At 40.7% G+C, this 19,352-nt stretch overlaps 1 protein-coding gene across 1 annotated transcript; it reads left to right on the top strand.

Annotated features, from left to right (window-relative positions):
- The first annotated feature begins 1,786 nt into the window (after positions 1–1,786).
- Positions 1,787–17,211, top strand: LOC120486138 (uncharacterized). The gene is given in 15 exon segments (XM_089125450.1): positions 1,787–1,946; positions 3,825–3,940; positions 4,447–4,603; positions 4,789–4,981; positions 5,156–5,257; positions 6,380–6,481; positions 6,991–7,092; positions 7,585–7,851; positions 8,668–8,790; positions 9,635–11,843; positions 12,038–12,079; positions 12,164–12,203; positions 12,205–12,268; positions 13,657–13,770; positions 16,995–17,211. Coding segments are annotated over 14 exon segments (3,690 nt in total). The 5' UTR covers positions 1,787–1,946; positions 3,825–3,831; the 3' UTR covers positions 17,061–17,211.
- The last annotated feature ends 2,141 nt before the right edge of the window (positions 17,212–19,352 follow it).

Genomic DNA, 19,352 nt, shown 5'->3' on the forward strand with positions numbered 1-19,352 from the left:
TGAGATCTTTCCTTGGTTTCGCGGGTTATTACAGGCGATTTGTGGAGGGCTTTTCTAAGCTGGCAGCTCCTTTAAACCGCCTGGGGGCAGAGCTTGATGGAGTGTGGACAGACGTCTGCGAGAACAGCTTCCAGGCCTTGAAGCAGAGGTTGGTGAGTGCCCCCACTTTGGCGTTTGCTGATTTTAACTTACCATTTATTCTAGAGGTGGATGCCAGTCACATTGGTCTCGGAGCAGTGCTCTCGCAGGAGCAGCAAGGAAGGATCGCCAATCGCCTATGCTAGTCGTAGCCTCAGTCCGGCAGAAAAGAAGTAGAGTGTAACCGCCAGAGTAGTCACTGTCTGGTTGAAGTTTGTCCCTCTGCAGCTACGGTAGCCCCCTGACGTCACACAGCTAGCTGTGAGTGGCTAAACAAATCATTTGCGTCTAAGCCACTTCCTATAAAACAGTCTGCACTGTTGTGCTTAGGAATTCGCTGGTGTTTGGATACATTTTTCTGTCTGTTACTTTGGTATGTGGTTCTCCTGTGCAACGAAGGTATGTTAAATGTTTATATGTTGTAGTAAACTTGCTATTCATTGTATCTAAAACTGGGCTATTGGACAATAGGTGTTTTACTGATTGCCAGACGCTTCCGGGTAATCGTGCTGTGTATTACGGAAGGTATTTGTACATTTTACTGTTAATCATAATGTGAGTGTCATTGTTAGGACGTATTTTAATGAGCACATTTGCGCACAGGTCTTGGGCAAAGCACCTGCTGGGTAGCTGTACCGCATTTAAGCACAACATCAAGAAGGTATAATTTATTGCGTTGCAAGAAGATCTAGTGTGAAAAGCTTTTAAAATGAGTCTGATTGTGTTACCCTGACATATTTTTCGTGGCTGTGTTTTCTTGTTAAGTTTTAATATAAATGTATTTAATGAATATGCTGTGTGTAACAACTGTCCTGTAGGATTGTGAAGATTGGCGCAAAGGGCTGTTTTCCCACTGTGTCAATTAATTTGTCAACGTTGAGGTAAAAGAAAATTATATTGTTTGCAATGTTACATGACTATTTGTGCATGTGTGAATTGAGCATTAAATTTAATGATTTTGTGTCTGCAGGCAGATTGCTCCTGCTGCTTTGCCTTGCCTAAATTACGTTAGATCTTTTTTTTTTTTTTTTATTGTGTTTCTTTCGTAGCCTCCGTCTAACGAACTGTCCGACTGATGTGGTATTGGCTGTTTTGATAGTGATAGTTTTACATTCTCTATGTACTCTGCTAGTGATAACTTATTCATTCTTTTATTTCTTCTTTTCCAGAGTTTTAGAATAACTGCTCACGAGAGAGGTTCCTGGTTCCGTCCTCACGTATTGTAGTGGTAAATTGCACTTCACAATATTGATTTGATCATTGGCTTGTAGTGGTTGTGCCTGTGTGTGTGTGTGTGTGTGTGTGTGTGTGTGTGTGTGTGTGTGTGTGTGTACTTACAAATACGTCGGTGTGGGTCCCCATCGGTGGGAGCACACCCACCTAAGGAGTCCCAAAATCGGAGTGGGGCCCAAAATGGTGGGCCCCACTCCGATTTCAATTTAAATAAGCTCAGCAGCTTCCCCTGATGCTCCCATTGCTTTTTTTTCCATCTCTAAAAAGTGGCCCATAAGGTAGCAAAAAGTGGGTAATTGTGTGTAGGTGTGTATCGTCGAGCTTTTTTTTCACCGGAAGTCAGGTTTACACTTCCCGCGAAATCGAATACACACCGCGGGAATCTGAAACCTTTAGCCAATGAAATTACAGCACTGTACAATCAGCTGCGATTCCCGCGAAAGTAAGGAAAACTGCGGAAATTGCACAAGTAACGTAGAAGAAGAAGACGACTTCAAGGATAGAAGATTGAAGACAGAAGAAGACGGGTTGGAAATCATAACATTTTTACAAACACCGACCTCTGCATCCATCAGGTAAGCTAGGCATGGTTTTCATGGTGAGTTTATTTCGGCGTTATAGTTTATCGTGATGTTTGTGGCTGCAATTTAGCTAATGTTAGCGGCATAATATTACTATTAGCAGTTAGCTTAACCTAATAACATGTCACCACGGACATTACAGCGGGGCAGAGACGGGGTGGAGTGAAGTGTCGTTAAAAGTAGAGTTGGTTGTGAATTGTGAGGTTTTTATGGTGAGTTCATATTTTGGCGTTACATCGTGATGTTTGCTACCTCGTTTAGCTGCCATGTAGCTAACTTTAGCGACATAATATTAGCTGTTGGCATAATCTAATAACGTCACCACGGACATGACAGCGGGACAGAGACGGGGTGCAGTGAAATCGTGTCGTTAAAGGTAGAATCGGTTGTGAATTGTAAACAAGACAGGGCAGGACTCGCTAATGGAGGTTAAGCTAACGCAGGACTGAAGCTAATGTACGGTGCCGTTTTGGAATAACATCCTACCCGCAGGTGGTTCGTTAGAGCAGGACAGTTGAGAGAAAATAATATAATTTTTTTTCCAAATTTACTTTGCAAAAGTTTTAGATTGGTAAGATTTTTTATGTTTTTTAAAAGAAGTCTCTTCTGCTCACCAAGGCTGCTATTATTTGATAAAAAATAGTAATATTGTGAAATATTACAATTTAAAACAGCAGTTTTCTATGTGAATATATAGTCAAGTGTAATTTATTCCTGTGATCAAAGCTGAATTTACAGCATCATCAGCAACAGTTTTTTTTTTTTTTACATTTTTATTTCAGGATTCTTTGATGAATAGAAAGTGTAAATAAACAGAATTTATCTGAAATGGAAAGCTTTTGTAACATTAATCACTACCATTCAAAAGTTTGGGGTCAGTAAGAATTTATTTTTTTATTTTTGGGGGAAAGAAATGAGAAAATACTTGTGTTCATCAAGCATGAGTTAAATTGATCAAATGTTACAGTAAAGACATTTATAGTGTTAGAAAAGATTATATTTTAAATAAATGCTGTTCTTTTGAACGTTCTGTTCATCATAGAATTTTGGGGTGAAATGGTACACGACTGTTTTCAACGTTGAAAATAATAATTTGTTTTTTGAGCATAAAATCAGCATATTAGAATGATTTCTGAAGGATCATGTGACACTGAAAACTGATGTGTAATCAGCAACAGTAATGATGTTGAAAATTCAGCTTTCAAATTACATTTTAAAATGTATAAAAATAGAAAACAGTCATTTTAAATTGTCATAATATTTCACAATATTACCGTTTGTTTTTTTAATTTTCATCAAATAAAGCAGCCTTGGTGAGCAGAAGAGACTTCATTTAAAAACATAAAAAATCTTACTGATCTAAAACTTTTGACTGGTAGACAGTGTATATATATATATATATATATATATATATATATATATATTTCACCAAGCTTTTTGTCTGGGTGGTACCGGCCTACCCTGGACCCCGTCCCCCCCATAACCATCCATGCGCGTATGTATGAGGAAGGATGTGATGCTGTCAGTCAATGGTCATGTGGCAACGCCGCCATGCTGCTGTACCAGAAGTTAAGTTTGACAGCCCTAGTTTAAATTGATTACTGAGTGTCTGTGCAGCATAACATGGTTATCATCTAACAAGTTAACTTCTCAGTTTCAACAGGCTCGGTCAGCTTTCATTGTGCATATTTCAGAATTTGCATATTTCATTAGCCCGTGTTTGATGTTAAACAATATGCATCCTGCAATAGCAAAGCTACACAGCTGTTGCAATGTTTGTATGAATGTCTGTTTATTTATTTATTTTTCACAATAGAATACCTTTTTGTGAGATTTGCCTTAACTAACTACGAATTACAATTATTTTCACAGAGCCATTATGTCCATAAGGAGGAGGAGGAAAAAGCCTATAGACGATGCAAAGACATACATTCTGTCTTGCACTGACAAGGATGGGTTTATGCCGAGATTCATTGACCATTACAAAGGTAAGTTGCAGAAGATTCATTGACACAACTTGTGCATTTCAGAAGCAAAAAAAGTATTGTTGTTGATGTAATGACCAGGTACAGTTTTTGCCTTTGTCAAAGACAGACAGTGATCGAAGTGAGTGTGATAATTTACAGCCCAGGCAAGATTGTCAGAGTGCTTTGTCAGAATATTCTACTGAAGTGTCAGGATGATGCCTATTGCTGTGGTAGACTAGCTGCAGTTTAGAGTTTAAGGCAAATTTTCATCTTGATTGATCCCAAATGATAAAATGATTAGCACAGACACCTAATGTTAAGCCAGTGGGAAAGGTTGTAGGAACTGCGTCATTAAAAATGAATTTAATCGACTGGTCCCTGACAGTTTGGTCCGTTCTTAATCTGTGATCATTGTCTGCAGGTAATACACTGACTAGACGCAAGAACCTCATCCTCACTTTGAAAATACTGTAGTATCTCTTTTTGAGTCCCAGAATGAAATGTTTAATTATTATATATTATTGTAGGAAGAGGAGTGTTTGCCACACAACCCATTGAACCCGGGGACTTCGTGTTGGAGTACAGGGGTAAACTCCTCACACAGGAGGAAAGCAAGTCAAGAAAATACTCAGAGATTGAAAGCACATTTCTCTTTGACTTTCAGTGGCAGAATCATCACTTATGGTAAACATTGAAAGATGGATGTTTTTTTATTGATTTATAGAAATTACGAGTTAACTCTGAAACAAGGGTTTAATACTTGATGAATGAATTAAGCACAAATACTCTTAAATTCTTTTAAAAATAACTCTTTCAATAAAACTTTTAAAAAGATGTAAAACTGTTACCATTTTTCTGATACTTTTCAGCCTGGATGCATCGCAAGACGATTTTTCTCTAGGACGTTTGGTCAACGACAACCACCAAAATCCGAATTGCGTTATGAAAAAAATCATAGTTGACAACAAACCACATTTGTGCCTATTTTCTCTGAAGAAAATAGAAATAGAAGATGAAATTGATTACAACTATGGTGATTCAAAATGGCCTTGGCGCAGTACGGTGAGTTGGTTAGATTAAGTTTAGAGTTTTCTTTTTTTTTTTGCAAAAGCAAATTTTGTATTTCTCCAATATTAACCATGTGTCCAATATTACTCTTGACTGTCTATGGAAATGCATTTAATATTTGGTCTTTGATGTGTTTTTAAAATGAGTTCTTCTTTATCTGCAATCCAGTTGAAAAAAACCCAAGCTACTGCTGCCGCAGTAGAGAATGAGACCAGCCCTGTTCTTCAGATGCTAAATGATGGACCAAACCCAGATCAGACCTGCTCAGAGGTAAAAGTACTTTCAAACACTTCATCTATGCTGACATGTATGTGGCGTTCTATTACTAAAGTGGACCAATGCTTATGTGGCTTTATATTGGCTGTTAAAGGCCAGGTAATGTCACACACACCGTCATGTTTCCAGTCATGTCCTTATGGGGTCCTTCCTTCCATCATACACTTGTTTCTCTAGTCTCTCCTTTACACACTCACATGTCTGTAGTCAGACCCTTGTGGGGCCCTTCCGTCCAGTTCTTACTGTAAGTGCTTTTAATGCACTATAGCAACACCTGACAAGACCTCAACTATGATTTTAACATTCATAATTGTATACTGTATCTGAGCTGTTAGATGTTTTAAAGAAATATTTTCATTTCATCCCCTGCAAATTCCTTGAATAGACGTGAGCTGCTTTTTAGTCCACAAAGTTCAGTGCTGTTTCACCATTAGATGACTGTATTAGCCTGTGAATGTCTCTTCATACAGTTCTGAGTCTCTTCTTGTCTGTCTATTTCAGGTGAAAGGCCTTCAGACTCCTGATGCAGCTTAAGAGAATGAGACCAGCCCTGTTCCTCAGATGCTAAATGATGGCCCAAACCCAAATCAGACCTGCTCAGAGGTAAAAGTACTTTCAAACACTTCATCTATGCTGACATGTATGTGGCGTTCTATTACTAAAGTGGACCAATGCTTATGTGGCTTTATATTGGCTGTTAAAGGCCAGGTAACGTCACACACACCGTCATGTTTCCAGTCATGTCCTTATGGGGTCCTTCCTTCCATCTTCCAAATACACTTGTTTCTCTAGTCTCTCCTTTACACACTCGTATGTCTTTAGTCAGACCCTTGTGGGGCCCTTCCGTCCAGTTCTTACTGTAAGTGTTTTTAATGCACTATAGCAACACCTGACAAGACCTCAACTATGATTTTAACATTCATAATTGCATACTGTATCTGAGCTGTTAGATGTTTTAAAGAAATATTTTCATTTGATCCACTCTAAACTCCTGGAATAGACGTGAGCTGCTTTTTAGTCCACAAAGTTCAGTGCTGTTTCACCATTAGATGACTGTATTAGCCTGTGAATGTCTCTTCATAGAGTTCTGAGTCTCTTCTTGTCTGTCTATTTCAGGTGAAAGGCCTTCAGAATCCTGCTGCCGCAGTAGAGAATGAGACCAGCCCTGTTCCTCAGATGCTAAATGATGGCCCAAACCCAGATCAGACCTGCTCAGAGGTAAAAGTACTTTCAAACACTTCATCTATGCTGACATGTATGTGGCGTTCTATTACTAAAGTGGACCAATGCTTATGTGGCTTTATATTGGCTGTTAAAGGCCAGGTAACGTCACACACACCGTCATGTTTCCAGTCATGTCCTTATGGGGTCCTTCCTTCCATCTTCCAAATACACTTGTTTCTCTAGTCTCTCCTTTACACACTCGTATGTCTTTAGTCAGACCCTTGTGGGGCCCTTCCGTCCAGTTCTTACTGTAAGTGTTTTTAATGCACTATAGCAACACCTGACAAGACCTCAACTATGATTTTAACATTCATAATTGCATACTGTATCTGAGCTGTTAGATGTTTTAAGGAAATATTTTCATTTGATCCACTCTAAACTCCTGGAATAGACGTGAGCTGCTTTTTAGTCCACAAAGTTCAGTGCTGTTTCACCATTAGATGACTGTATTAGCCTGTGAATGTCTCTTCATACAGTTCTGAGTCTCTGTCTGTCTATTTCAGGTGAAAGGCCTTCAGACTCCTGCTGCCGCAGTAGAGAATGAGACCAGCCCTGTTCCTCAGATGCTAAATGATGGACCAAACCCAGATCAGACCTGCTCAGAGGTAAAAGTACTTTCAAACACTTCATCTATGCTGACATGTATGTGGTTGTGTTCTATTACTAAAGTGGACCAATGCTTATGTGGCTTTATATTGGCTGTTAAAGGCCAGGTAACGTCACACACTTTGCATTAAAAGTGTCATAATTTACCGAATGACACTTAATGACAAAAGTCATAAACATTCATAAAGACTGCTTCATGTTCATGACAGGTGTTATGTCAAGTTTATGACAGTGTTATGTCAGTATTATGCACACCATTTCAAATAAAGTGTTACCAACGTGGGGATCCAAATGGTCTTCCTCAGGCAACTATATGATAGTATTGTAATACTTCAGTATAACTGTACTCTGATTTTAACATTTATAATTCTACACTGTCTAAAAGGGCTGGTGTTCACATTTCTGGATTTAGATTTTTAGTCAGACCATGCCATGTTTCTTTGGCCAACCTTTCTAATTCCATACTTAATACATTTTTGTTTATTTTTTAGGTATTTACTGTCCAAGGATTTTCACTGGTTGATTATCCAGATAGTGATGAAACTGATGAGGATGGTATGGAAAACGAACCTCCCACCCCACACCTGGATGTTATTATAGGGCAGAATGATATTGGCCCAGATGTTTCAGATCATTTGTACAATTCAGATGAAACTGTTGTGAAAGAAACTTGTGATGAGGCTTCTTCAAGCAACCATTCCAACAATGAATCGGATGATGAACTTGTTCCACGGCTGAGACGCACAAAAAGCATTCTGGTATGCCCCGAAACACATTTTAACAATATAATTAACTTGCTTATGTGATAATTTTTGTGCCACTAGTAAGTGAATTTGAATTATTTTATATTTGAATGGGAATCATTTACTTTGAACCTGAATCGATTGTTTTGAACAATTGCTTTTAAAATCTGAATTTAAATGGACTCATTTGAAATTGAATCTATTGGACTGGCATAAACACCTGCAGGAGTGATGTCCAGTGATCAGCGCTCAGGTGTGTTTAAAAAAAAAAAAAAAAGATACAACGTGCCTAGTGGCCGGTCTCTGTTGCCAAAATCTGGTTGAGTCCTCCGCCTCACCTGGTGCATTAAATTATCAATTAAATAGAGTTCACCAACAATCGATCAGTAATCATTTATTAGAGAAGCTCAACTCTTCTTTTCTTTTCTGACTAATTGCTGATTTTTAATTGATAGGGAGACAATTGTGAGGTGAGGAAGACACTTTGGAAAATTATTGACTAATCTCTCCCTCTCTCTGGAGTAGTTCCATGTCTACAGGAATGACACTATATTATTATGATGAATCATTCTTGTGCAGTCATTAATTTTAACAATTAAATGGATGAAAACTGAAATGTTACTCTTTTTTTTTTTTTTAAATAATTTTGTCAACGTTTACTTCACCTGGAAGGCAGTTTGGACATGGGCCTCAGCAGGTTGATGGAGGGGTAATATTGGTCAATAATTTTCATAGGTGTCTAGCTCACCTGACAACCCCTGAATGGTCTCCCTATCAATTAAAAATACAGCAATCATACAACAAAACATCTCCATGTCTCCCTTTTTGCAGATGGATAGAGTACAAGATTTTACACACGGTCTCCATGATTCAAGTAGTGACAGTGCAGAGGAGACTCCTTTTTTTAATCCTGAAAGGGTTTCACAGAAGCTGAGAAGAAGGTCTTGCCGTCCCGTAAGTCTTTTTTTTTTTTTTTTTTGGCTGGGGCTGGGGCTAGGGCTGGGGCTAGGGCTGGGGCTAGGGCTGGGGCTAGGGCTGGTCTAGGGCTGGGGCTAGGGATGGGGCTAGGGCTGGAGCTAGGGCTGGGGCTGGTCTAGGGCTGGGGCTAGGGATGGAGCTAGGGCTGGGGCTGGAGCTAGGGCTGGTCTAGGGCTGGGGCTAGGGATGGGGCTAGGGCTGGTCTAGGGCTGGGGCTAGGGATGGGGCTAGGGCTGGTCTAGGGCTGGGGCTAGGGCTGGGGCTAGGGCTGGTCTAGGGCTGGGGCTAGGGCTGGTCTAGGGCTGGGGCTAGGGATGGGGCTAGGGCTGGTCTAGGGCTGGAGCTAGGGCTGGGGCTGGTCTAGGGCTGGGGCTAGGGATGGAGCTAGGGCTGGGGCTGGAGCTAGGGCTGGTCTAGGGCTGGGGCTAGGGATGGGGCTAGGGCTGGTCTAGGGCTGGAGCTAGGGCTGGTCTAGGGCTGGAGCTAGGGCTGGTCTAGGGCTGGTCTAGGGCTGGGGCTGGAGCTAGGGCTGGTCTAGGGCTGGTCTAGGGCTGGGGCTAGGGCTGGTCTAGGGCTGGTCTAGGGCTGGGTTGGGCTGGGGCTAGGGCTGGTCTAGGGCTGGGTTGGGCTGGGGCTGGGCAGTTGCTCTTGCTAGTGAGTCTAATGGGGATTCTTCTAATTTAAAAATGTACTTGTATTGAAAATGGTCCATACAGATTTTTCTTCATTTAGTATCCTGACCCTGTTCAATCAGTATACTCAGATTTTATATGTAATTTTGAAAAAATAGGTATTAACAGATTTGTGTTTGTTTTTAAAGATTCAGATGAATCTCGTGGAATCAGATGACTCAAACTTAGGTAGCGAAGAGGAGTATATTCCAAATCCCAGGGATGACAGCACAGAAAGTGATAGCAGTATGGAATTAACCCTGGAAAAGGAAAAAAAGAAGAAAGGTGCATCATCCGGTAAGAGCAAGTTTAAGCCCAGAGAAAGAAGTAGATCCTCCCGAGAGAGTGGAAGCGAGTCCTCCAGACAGAGCAAGTCTAAGTCCATGGAGAGTGGAAGTAGATCCTCACGAAAGAGTGGAAGCGAGTCCTCCAGACAGAGCAAGTCTAAGTCCATGGAGAGTGGAAGTAGATCCTCCCGAGAGAGTGGAAGCGAGTCCTCTAGTCATAGCCAATTTGACTTTAGCCAGAGAAGACTTTTGGAAAGATGTCATGATCCCACACAAAGATTTCCAAATAGCAGAGTTGATGGGAATGAAAAGGAAATCGCAACATTTTCTGAAAACAGTGTTTCAGTGCCCCTGGAAGAAGAGCAGTACATGATTGTCAGTCCAACTTTAAAGAAAGATGACGGATCCAGAAGCTATAACAAGAAACATTTCTGCTTTTATTGCAAGAAGTTTGTCCAGAAAATGTCAAGACACTTATGGCGTAAACACCAAGATGAATCGGATGTTGCGAAAGCATTCAGTTTACCAAAAAACTCAAAGGAAAGAAAACTACAATTGGACTACATACGAAATAAGGGAAACTTCGAGCACAACAGTCATGTTTTGGAAAAAAAAAAAGGAAAACTAATCCCATGTAAACAACCAGTAAAAAAGTCAGACGGACATAAATTTGCACATTGCATTCATTGCTATGGGCTGTTCTCAAGAAGAGCGATGTGGCGGCATTTCAAGGTCTGCAGCTTCAAACCCAAAAATGCTAAACCTGGTAAAAATAGAGTTCAGGCATTATGTGCTTTCGCTGAACCTTCTCCATCAGAATATACAGATGCGTATTGGAAGTTCTTGAGTGTAATGATTCAGGACGAGATCACAGTTGCAATTAAAGGAGACAACTGCATCCTCAATTATGGGTTCAGGTTGTTCAAAAAGAATGAGAAGATAGTCAGTCAACACCAGTATATACGCCAAAAACTGCGAGAACTTGGCAGGCTTTTATTGGAAGCTAAAAAAATCACACGTGTGAGGACCATTCAAGAACTCATCAAACCTGAACAGTACTCACAGGTTGTCAGAGCTGCAAAGAACCTATCTGGATTCAGTGAGGAAACTGGGATATACCAATGTCCATCTCTTGCACGCAAGGTAGGACACAGCCTGCATTCGTTGGCTATGTTTATCAAGTCCGAAGGACTGAAAAAGAGAGATAAGGAAACCATTAAAGATGCTGAGGAGTTCGCACAGTTGTATTTAGAGAGTTGGAGGTTTGATATTGCAGGCCAGGCATTAACCCAGCTTAACCGGGCCAAATGGAATGCACCGCAACTTTTACCTCTTACACAAGATATCCAAAAGCTACATTGCTATCTAGAAGAAAAACAGCAGCAACATCTCAAAGATTTAAAAGAACATCGTTCATCCACAAATTGGAAGGAACTTGCAAAAGTAACGTTGACTCAAGTTATGCTTTTTAATCGGCGGAGAGCAGGTGAAGTGTCCCGAATGCACCTGTCTGCATACTTATCGAAAGACACATCAGAGGAACAGGGAGATGTAAATTTGGCCCTCACACCGCTTGAGCAGAAGCTCTGCAGGCATTTCGTGCGAATAGCAATTGTTGGAAAAAGAGGAAGGAAGGTTCCAGTTCTTCTAACCCCATTAATGAGAGAATCACTTGATGCTCTTACTGAGTGCAGAGAAGTATGTGGGGTGCTGAAGGACAATGAATATCTGTTTGCATTGCCACAATCTGCCCATTACCTCAGGGCTTGTGACTGCATGAGGCAATTTGTCAGTGAATGCGGTGACATAAAAAATCCTCAAGCGCTAAAATCAATTCAACTGAGGAAACATATTGCTACCCTGTCTACTGTTTTGAACCTCAAAACCACCGAGCTCGACCAGTTGGCAGACTTCCTCGGTCATAATATCGCTGTTCACAGGAAACACTACAGGCTCCCAGAAAGCACCCTCCAATTAGCCAAAGTGAGTAAAGTCCTCCTCGCAATGGAACAAGGACGCCTAGGAGATTACAAAGGAAAGAGCCTCGATGAAATACAAGTCGATGTGAATGGTAATTAACTTTATATTCCTGAAGGCACAATATATGACATTTAGTCTTCCGCATTCAGAAAACAACTATTTGCAATGTAAAGCATAGGGCAGTAATAGTGACGGGATGAGAGATAATACTACTGTTGTATACTCTTGCAGATTGCCCATAGTTTCAGCTTTCCAATCTCAATTTTTTATCAATTATCATTTTAGAGACCATTGACATGGAGGGACCTTTAGCTGAGGATATTGAAGGTATGTGTATACGATGTTCCTAAATTGATTCTAAATGATCCGTTTTAGATATTTTGTGTATTCATGAGTTATTTCCCTCTCCAGATGTCGGTATGCTAAGAGATGATGGGTCAGACGATGAGCTCATATCATCCACGCAAGAATGTACCTCCACATCACAAAGTCAAAACCAGAGAGTGTCTTCAACCGGTGAGCTTGAACGCAATTCTTACCTTTCCTTTCGTGCATTTCACATGGCACTTGGCAAAAAATTGAACATCAACAACTCCATCTCCCTTCTTTGTCCTACCCACCTCTTTCTCCTGCAACTCTGTCAGGAGACCTGTCTGATGCAGAGGCTGCACAATCAGTCAAACACAACCCCAGTTTTAAAACTGAACACTGCTTCAGTACTGCCTGAAATTACAAGTAGCATTCATTTTGTGGTTAGCGTGAACCCACCTATTGCTTATAGGTTGCTCTAATCTCTCGGCACGGACTTCATACAGGGATAGCACAGCTACTCCAACACATCCCTGTCACTACAGAACATCTGGAATGAGCTCGATAAGGTGATGCAGGACAATTCCCTGAGCACATTATCCAAGTCTGGTTCATGGCAGCAAACAGACTCCACGGTTGATCGCAGTGACTGCACTTGCACTGCAAAGGATTGCCGACCCTCTCCTCCGGAGCCACTGCAGCTCCCTCAACTTCTGCAAAAACGGGTCTCTCAACTCTCCTCCTCATCACTGGCTCAAACGCACATGCCATCGGGTTAGATGACATCAAATAAACTCGTACAGCCGTGTCGTCTTGACATGTTACCTCCTCATCTGCGTACTCGTACTCGACTCGCTGTAACCGTGTACTCGTACACAGTTGAGGAGGACAAATGTTTGAGTAGCCGTGCAATCCCTGCGTGAAGTCTGCGCCGTGAGATTGGAGCAACCTATAAACAGTAGGTGAGGGCACACTAACCTAAACGTTAATGCTACTTGTGATGGTAACTACAGTCGCTCTCTGTCTGATGAGATCAGTTCATCTTTTATTGTCCAACATACAATCTTTACAGCGCGCAGCTACTTCAGCACTAGTGGACTGCGTGGGAACGGTCTGTCGTCCGTATACTATATGAGGAAATGTACTGCTTGAGGGCCGCTATCCTTTAGGTCTTAGATGTTTCCCTGCTGCAACACACCTGATTCATTTTGCAGAGCTTGGCAACAAGCTGTTTGATCTATTTAATTTGAATCAGGTGTGTTGAAGCAGGGAAACACCTCAGACCTGCAGAATAGTGGCCCTTGAGGACTGGAGTTGCTCATCCCTGGGCTAACATGAAAACTAATATTTTCACGTCACTAGTCACTTGAGAAGAATTTAGGACGATAGGAGATGGGATGAAATAAACAGTGTCTCTGTAAGGGACACAAATCCCATATACTGACTTCTTGTTAAGTGCCTCGAGACGACATCTGTTGTGAATCGGGGCTATATAAATAAACTGAATTATTTTATAAAATAACACAACCACTGTACTGACGGCTATTACGTATTTCATGTTGTGTATACTACAATAAAGTTATTTCTTTGTCCAGATGTCAGTATGCCAAGAGAAGAGGGGTCAGAAGATGAGGTCAGCGTGTCATCCCTGCAAGAATGTCCCTCCACATCACAAGTCCAAAACCGGAGTGTGTCTGCAAAAAAGAGAGGTAAGCTTTGGGGCTTGCTCTCTCTTTTGGGCCAGAGTTGCTCATTTATTTTTTAAGGTCTTTTACTTTGCTTCCTTGACTCAACACTTTAAATATGTCTGTCCCTCCTTACTGTCCGGTGCCAGGGTTGGGGAAAGACTGCCATTATCACCTTTATATCAATAAGAAGTCTGTTCCATTAAATAAAAAAAAAACTTTAACACTTTATGGAGTTATTCAGGAAAAATGCTTGTATTTCCTCCAACGACAGAGGTGTACAGTGACCAGTTGAAAAACTCCAACAACCTCCCATCACCTTAAATACCTCCTAACTGCTAGTGTTCCTTCATCCAAGTCTCAAACCAGTGTATAAAATGAATAATAATCTCAGTCATGTTATTATGAAGAGTTGTTTATTCCAACAAATAAGAACTTTATTTATTTACATTGTTAACAGTGCAACGTCTGCAGTGTTCTCTCTTCTCTATAGTGGTAATCCCAGAAACGGTTCCTGTCCTCTGAAAAACAGAGGCGGACATCACACTTGCTGCTTTGGGTATTGGTGTACCCTTTACTGCAACATCTGCAGAGCCCTCTCTTTGTCTTCAGGGGGAAATGTCCAGTTTGGTCCATGCGCACGTCCATGGGCGGTGGTTTGCGTGACTTTTTAGAAGAGGGAGCCTTTGGACTTCCATCATCCATGTGTGGTCTCTTTCCACCATTCAGAGGGCTCCTGTCTCTGGGCTCTTGTTGGCTGAAAATGGCCGTCCTCTCTTTGGCGTTTTCAGTGTTCTGTCCACCAGATTAGAATCTAAAGAACAAATGTCTCAATTTATGTACATCTCAAATACCAGTCTGATTTTTCACGAACAAGGTAAATAGCACAAATAGATCATTACCGGAATGAGAGAGGAAGCCAGCTGTGCTTGGAACTTTCTCATGTTCAGTATCTCCTTCTTTGGCATCCTGAGAGCATAGGCTGTGCTGCTTGTAGAGGAGCCAGGCGTTGACCACAGTAAGGGTGATTGTATGCCAGAAGATGCACATGTACCACCACCAGGATTTCAGTGCATACTTGTGATTTGCTGTAAATGAGTCCAACAGATCCACACCTCCCATGTATTTATTGTAGATGCCCACAATGGAAGCCTTTCTAACGTCAATGTAGGTTTTGGCGGCTTTGTCCCAGTCTTGAATCTCCTGAACAGGCTCTGGTCCAGCGAAGGATGACACAAGTGTCACCGCCCTGTTGTCGTACCATTTGACAGCACAGATGTTGTTTCCCCACCACTCTGTGGTCAAAGCTTCCTCTGCCCTTCTTCTTCAAGCTCTTCGCATGTAAAGATTACTGTTCGGTAGATGCATTTGCCTGGCTGTTCACACATAATGCATTCCTTCCTCAAGGAGCTTCACTACCAGTGGAATGGAGGTGAAGTGGTTGTCTGCCTAGATCTTGTTGTGTTGACCCTTTGGAAATGTGGAGGCAAGCTTCATTACAACACCACCTGACAATCCAAGTTTAGATTTGACTCGTACTTCATTGTTGCTCCCTTGGTAAACATCAAAGTCAAGCATCATGCTAGAGATTTCAGCTTTCACCCATACTTCAAAGCCCCATGAGCGTAGATTACCTTGCATATACTTCTTGATGCCGCTGAACTTCCTGTTGAAGGGGATCATCATCTTGTCCATGGAATGTGCTTTTCTGGTACCATCTGCAGGCAGTTTTGAATCAAGCTGTGGTCTGAGTTTCCAGAGTTTGTCCCTCTTGTCAGTCTCTGGCAAGGTTAAATTGTTTACAAAATGTAATGTTCCATCCTCAGGTACATGCCCAATGCTGCCTGTATTTCTTTTGTATTAGTGTTGACTGATCTTTCGTCATTTTGAAAGCTGTACTCATTCGTATTTGTTGCCAGAGCTTGAACCAATTCTTCTGACACAAACTTTTGGATTACATTGTGCACATTGTACCGAGGATTTCTCCTTTGCTGGTGGCATTCTGAAAAGAAATAGATAAAATTGAAACAAATGTACATTTGTATATACAAATAGCACACATGCCTCATTATGACGTGTTCACACTTTGGACTGAAGCAGCCTATTCACACATCTCACCGGTCACATTATACCTAATGGCTCACCTATAGTAGACTGTGATTGTAATCCTTACAGGAATGCATTCACCGTCCAGTTTACAACAAAATCTAACAGTGATGAACATTTACACCTGTGTCAGAACAAAGCACCGCTTGGAGGATTGGCCAGGTGTCTCTTACATAAGAGGACATCTTGGGTCTCAATGGGTCAGACCTGGTTAAATAAAGGTTATTGGCCTAATGATAATAAGCACTTTGACTATAAATTGATGAGAACATTTTGTGCAAACAGAATTTCTTTGTTAGAAAGTCCTGCAGAATGTGATAGCAAATTCTAATGTTTAGATATTGCAATATATCTTTCAACTGTAGTCTCTAATACAGTAAAGAATATGTAATCTGACAAAAAGCTAAAGGGTATAATGTTTAAATCATGTATAATTTGTTGTGAACATTTTCATTTAAGTTCCCCTCAAGATGTTCACCTTAAAGGAGTCATAACCTCGTATTACCTTGGATACCCACGCTCTATTATAGTCTTTCAGGCCCTTCTAAAAAAGAAAAGTGAAAAAAAAAAAATAAACACAGAGCTCATATGACCCTTATTTCTGAATGCATTGTTGTCTCGCGAGATCTGATGCGATATTTTGGCTGTCGTGGGCGGTAATTTTAATAATGCAAATGAGGGGCGCGTTGATTGGTGGCAGGAAGGAGAGGGCTTGACAACGGCTCTGGACACCGCAGATAACTTCTGCATATCATTCCAAAATAACATCATGGCGCAAGTTGCTCTAGACACTGTAATAAACACAGAAAAACATATTCCAAGCATTTTACTTACTTGAAGATGAATCCAGTCCAGTAAATCAAAGGGATGTTGCTTGATCAGAAAGTTGTTGGATGTGTCATTTCTTGACTTAAGGGTGGGCTTTGTACACAAATCCTGGATTCAATTACGTGGTGGGAATAAAATGTAGGACCCACAGATCATATTGATGTGGAAAACAAACAATTAAAAAAGACAAAGGGGGTTTTGGGGAATAACCACAATTGATGTAATTCTGAAACAGTGGGTCTTACAGGGTTAAGTAAGATAAAAATTTATTTATAAAAGAAAACCTACAATGTTTTGTGTTTTTGCCTACATAGGAAAACAAACGGCCGTCAAAAGAAGCTGGACCCCAGACGAGTGTGCTGCCGTGGACACACATTTGAGGAGATTTATTGTAATGAATCAAGTTCCTGGGAAAGAAGAATGTCAGCGCTGCATTACTGCAGAACCTCAAGCTCTCAGAAATAGAGACTGGAAAGCAGTTAAATATTATGTCAAAAATCGCATTACAGCCCTGAGAAGAAAAGTCTAGTGTGAAAAGCAATGGAACTGAGGTAAAACCAAAAGATTTGAGGTAGGATCTTAAAATTTTAGTCTTTGGTTGTGTTCTGTTGTAACCTTGTTGTAGGGGTTTGCTCAGGTTTTATGGGTGTCCAGTGGCCTTCAAATTTTCTTTTTCTTTTTTTTTTACACATTTCACAGTTCTTCACAGCACTTATTTAATTTTATTTTTGAATAGATGGGTGGATGGATGTTGGATGGATTTTTAAGAGATGGGTGGATGTAGGATAGATGATGCCTGGATGAATGTTGGATGGATGTAGAGAAGATGTTGGATGGATGAATGTTGGATGGATGTAGAGAAGATGTTGGATGGATGAATGTTGGATGGATGTAGAGTAGATGATGGCTGGATGAATGTTGGATGGATGTAGGGTAGATGTTGGATGGATGAATGTTGGATGGATGTAGAGTAGATGATGGCTGGATGAATGTTGGATGGATGTAGGGTAGATGTTGGATGGATGAATGTTGGATGGATGTAGGGTGGATATTAGATGGATGGATGAATTTTTGGGGATTGAATCAAGAATCAATGAATCAAGTTCCTGGGAAAGAAGAATGTCAGCGCTGCATTACTGCAGAACCTCAAGCTCTCAGAAATAGAGACTGGAAAGCAGTTAAATATATGTTAAAAATCACATTACAGCCCTGAGAAGAAAAGTCTACTGTGAAAAGCACTGGAACTGAGGTAATGAATGTTGGATGGATGTAGGATAGATGTTGGAAGGATGGATGTAGGGTAGATGTTGGAAGGATGGATGTAGGGTAGATGTTGGAAGGATGGATGTAGGATAGATGTTGGAAGGATGGATGTAGGGTAGATGTTGGAAGGATGGATGTAGGGTAGATGTTGGAAGGATGGATGTAGGGTAGATGTTGGAAGGATGGATGTAGGGTAGATGTTGGAAGGATGGATGTAGGATAGATGTTGGAAGGATGGATGTAGGGTAGATGTTGGAAGGATGGATGTAGGGTAGATGTTGGAAGGATGGATGTAGGCTAGATGTTGGAAGGATGGATGTAGGGTAGATGTTGGAAGGATGGATGTAGGATAGATGTTGGAAGGATGGATGTAGGGTAGATGTTGGAAGGATGGATGTAGGATAGATGTTGGAAGGATGGATGTAGGATAGATGTTGGAAGGATGGATGTAGGCTAGATGTTGGATGGATGAATAAAGGGTAGATGTTGGATGGATGGATGTAGGGTAGATGTTGGATATATGGATGGATGTTGGATGGATATTGATTTATTCTTGTTTATTTTAATATCTTTTTTTATTTATTTTAGGGCCTGAACACTGAAAGTGTGTTGGGAATATGTTAAATATTTCACATTTCAAGGATTTTTCATTTCTTTAAATATCTGTGTATCATGATTTCAAAATTTGTTAACTTTCTAAAATGTAATTTGTTTGTTGTTTAAAAACAAAAATTTGTTTTAATCATTTCATAAAAAGTTTGACTGACAACTGTGTGGCATAAACTGTCATTAAAATAAAACTGGTCATTTATGTTGTCATAAAACTGTCTTTAAAGTCGTATGTCTTGTTATCTGTAAAGGCAGATGGAAAGTTTCACATATACATAATTACTATAATTACTCATTTTAATTATTATAATTACTCATTACAAAACTATTTTAGTCCAAAATAAGGAAACTGGGAGTAATAATAAAGGCTGGTGTCAGCAGCTGCAGATAGTGACCTTGGGCCCCATTAACATATAAAAACTTGGTATGTATGTGTGTATGTGGGCAGACCCCACAAGTCGGCAATCCTAGAAACGGGGCCCACAAGGGGCCAAATACCTTTTTTGACAAAACTTTAGAAATTTGTCAAATTGAAGTGATATTAATGATTTAGATTTTTTTTTAGATCTAATGTTATTTTTTACAGCAGTGTAGGACCACTGCAAAGGGTGGATCCCACAACGCATAAAAAAACTTGTGGGCCCCATTAGGGGGCCTCCGTCAGAATGTGTGTGTGTGTGTGTGTGTGTGTGTGTGTGTGTGTGTGTGTTTGTAGGGGGAGGGGTCTTAACCATTTCACTGCTGTGTGTATGGCCTGCATAAAAAATAAATGCCTTAAGCCTGGAATTTTTTTAAATAAG

Source organism: Pimephales promelas, chromosome 22 (assembly GCF_988280905.1).
Source record: "Pimephales promelas chromosome 22, fPimPro1.hap1.1, whole genome shotgun sequence".
Classification (NCBI taxonomy): Eukaryota; Metazoa; Chordata; class Actinopteri; order Cypriniformes; family Leuciscidae; genus Pimephales; species Pimephales promelas.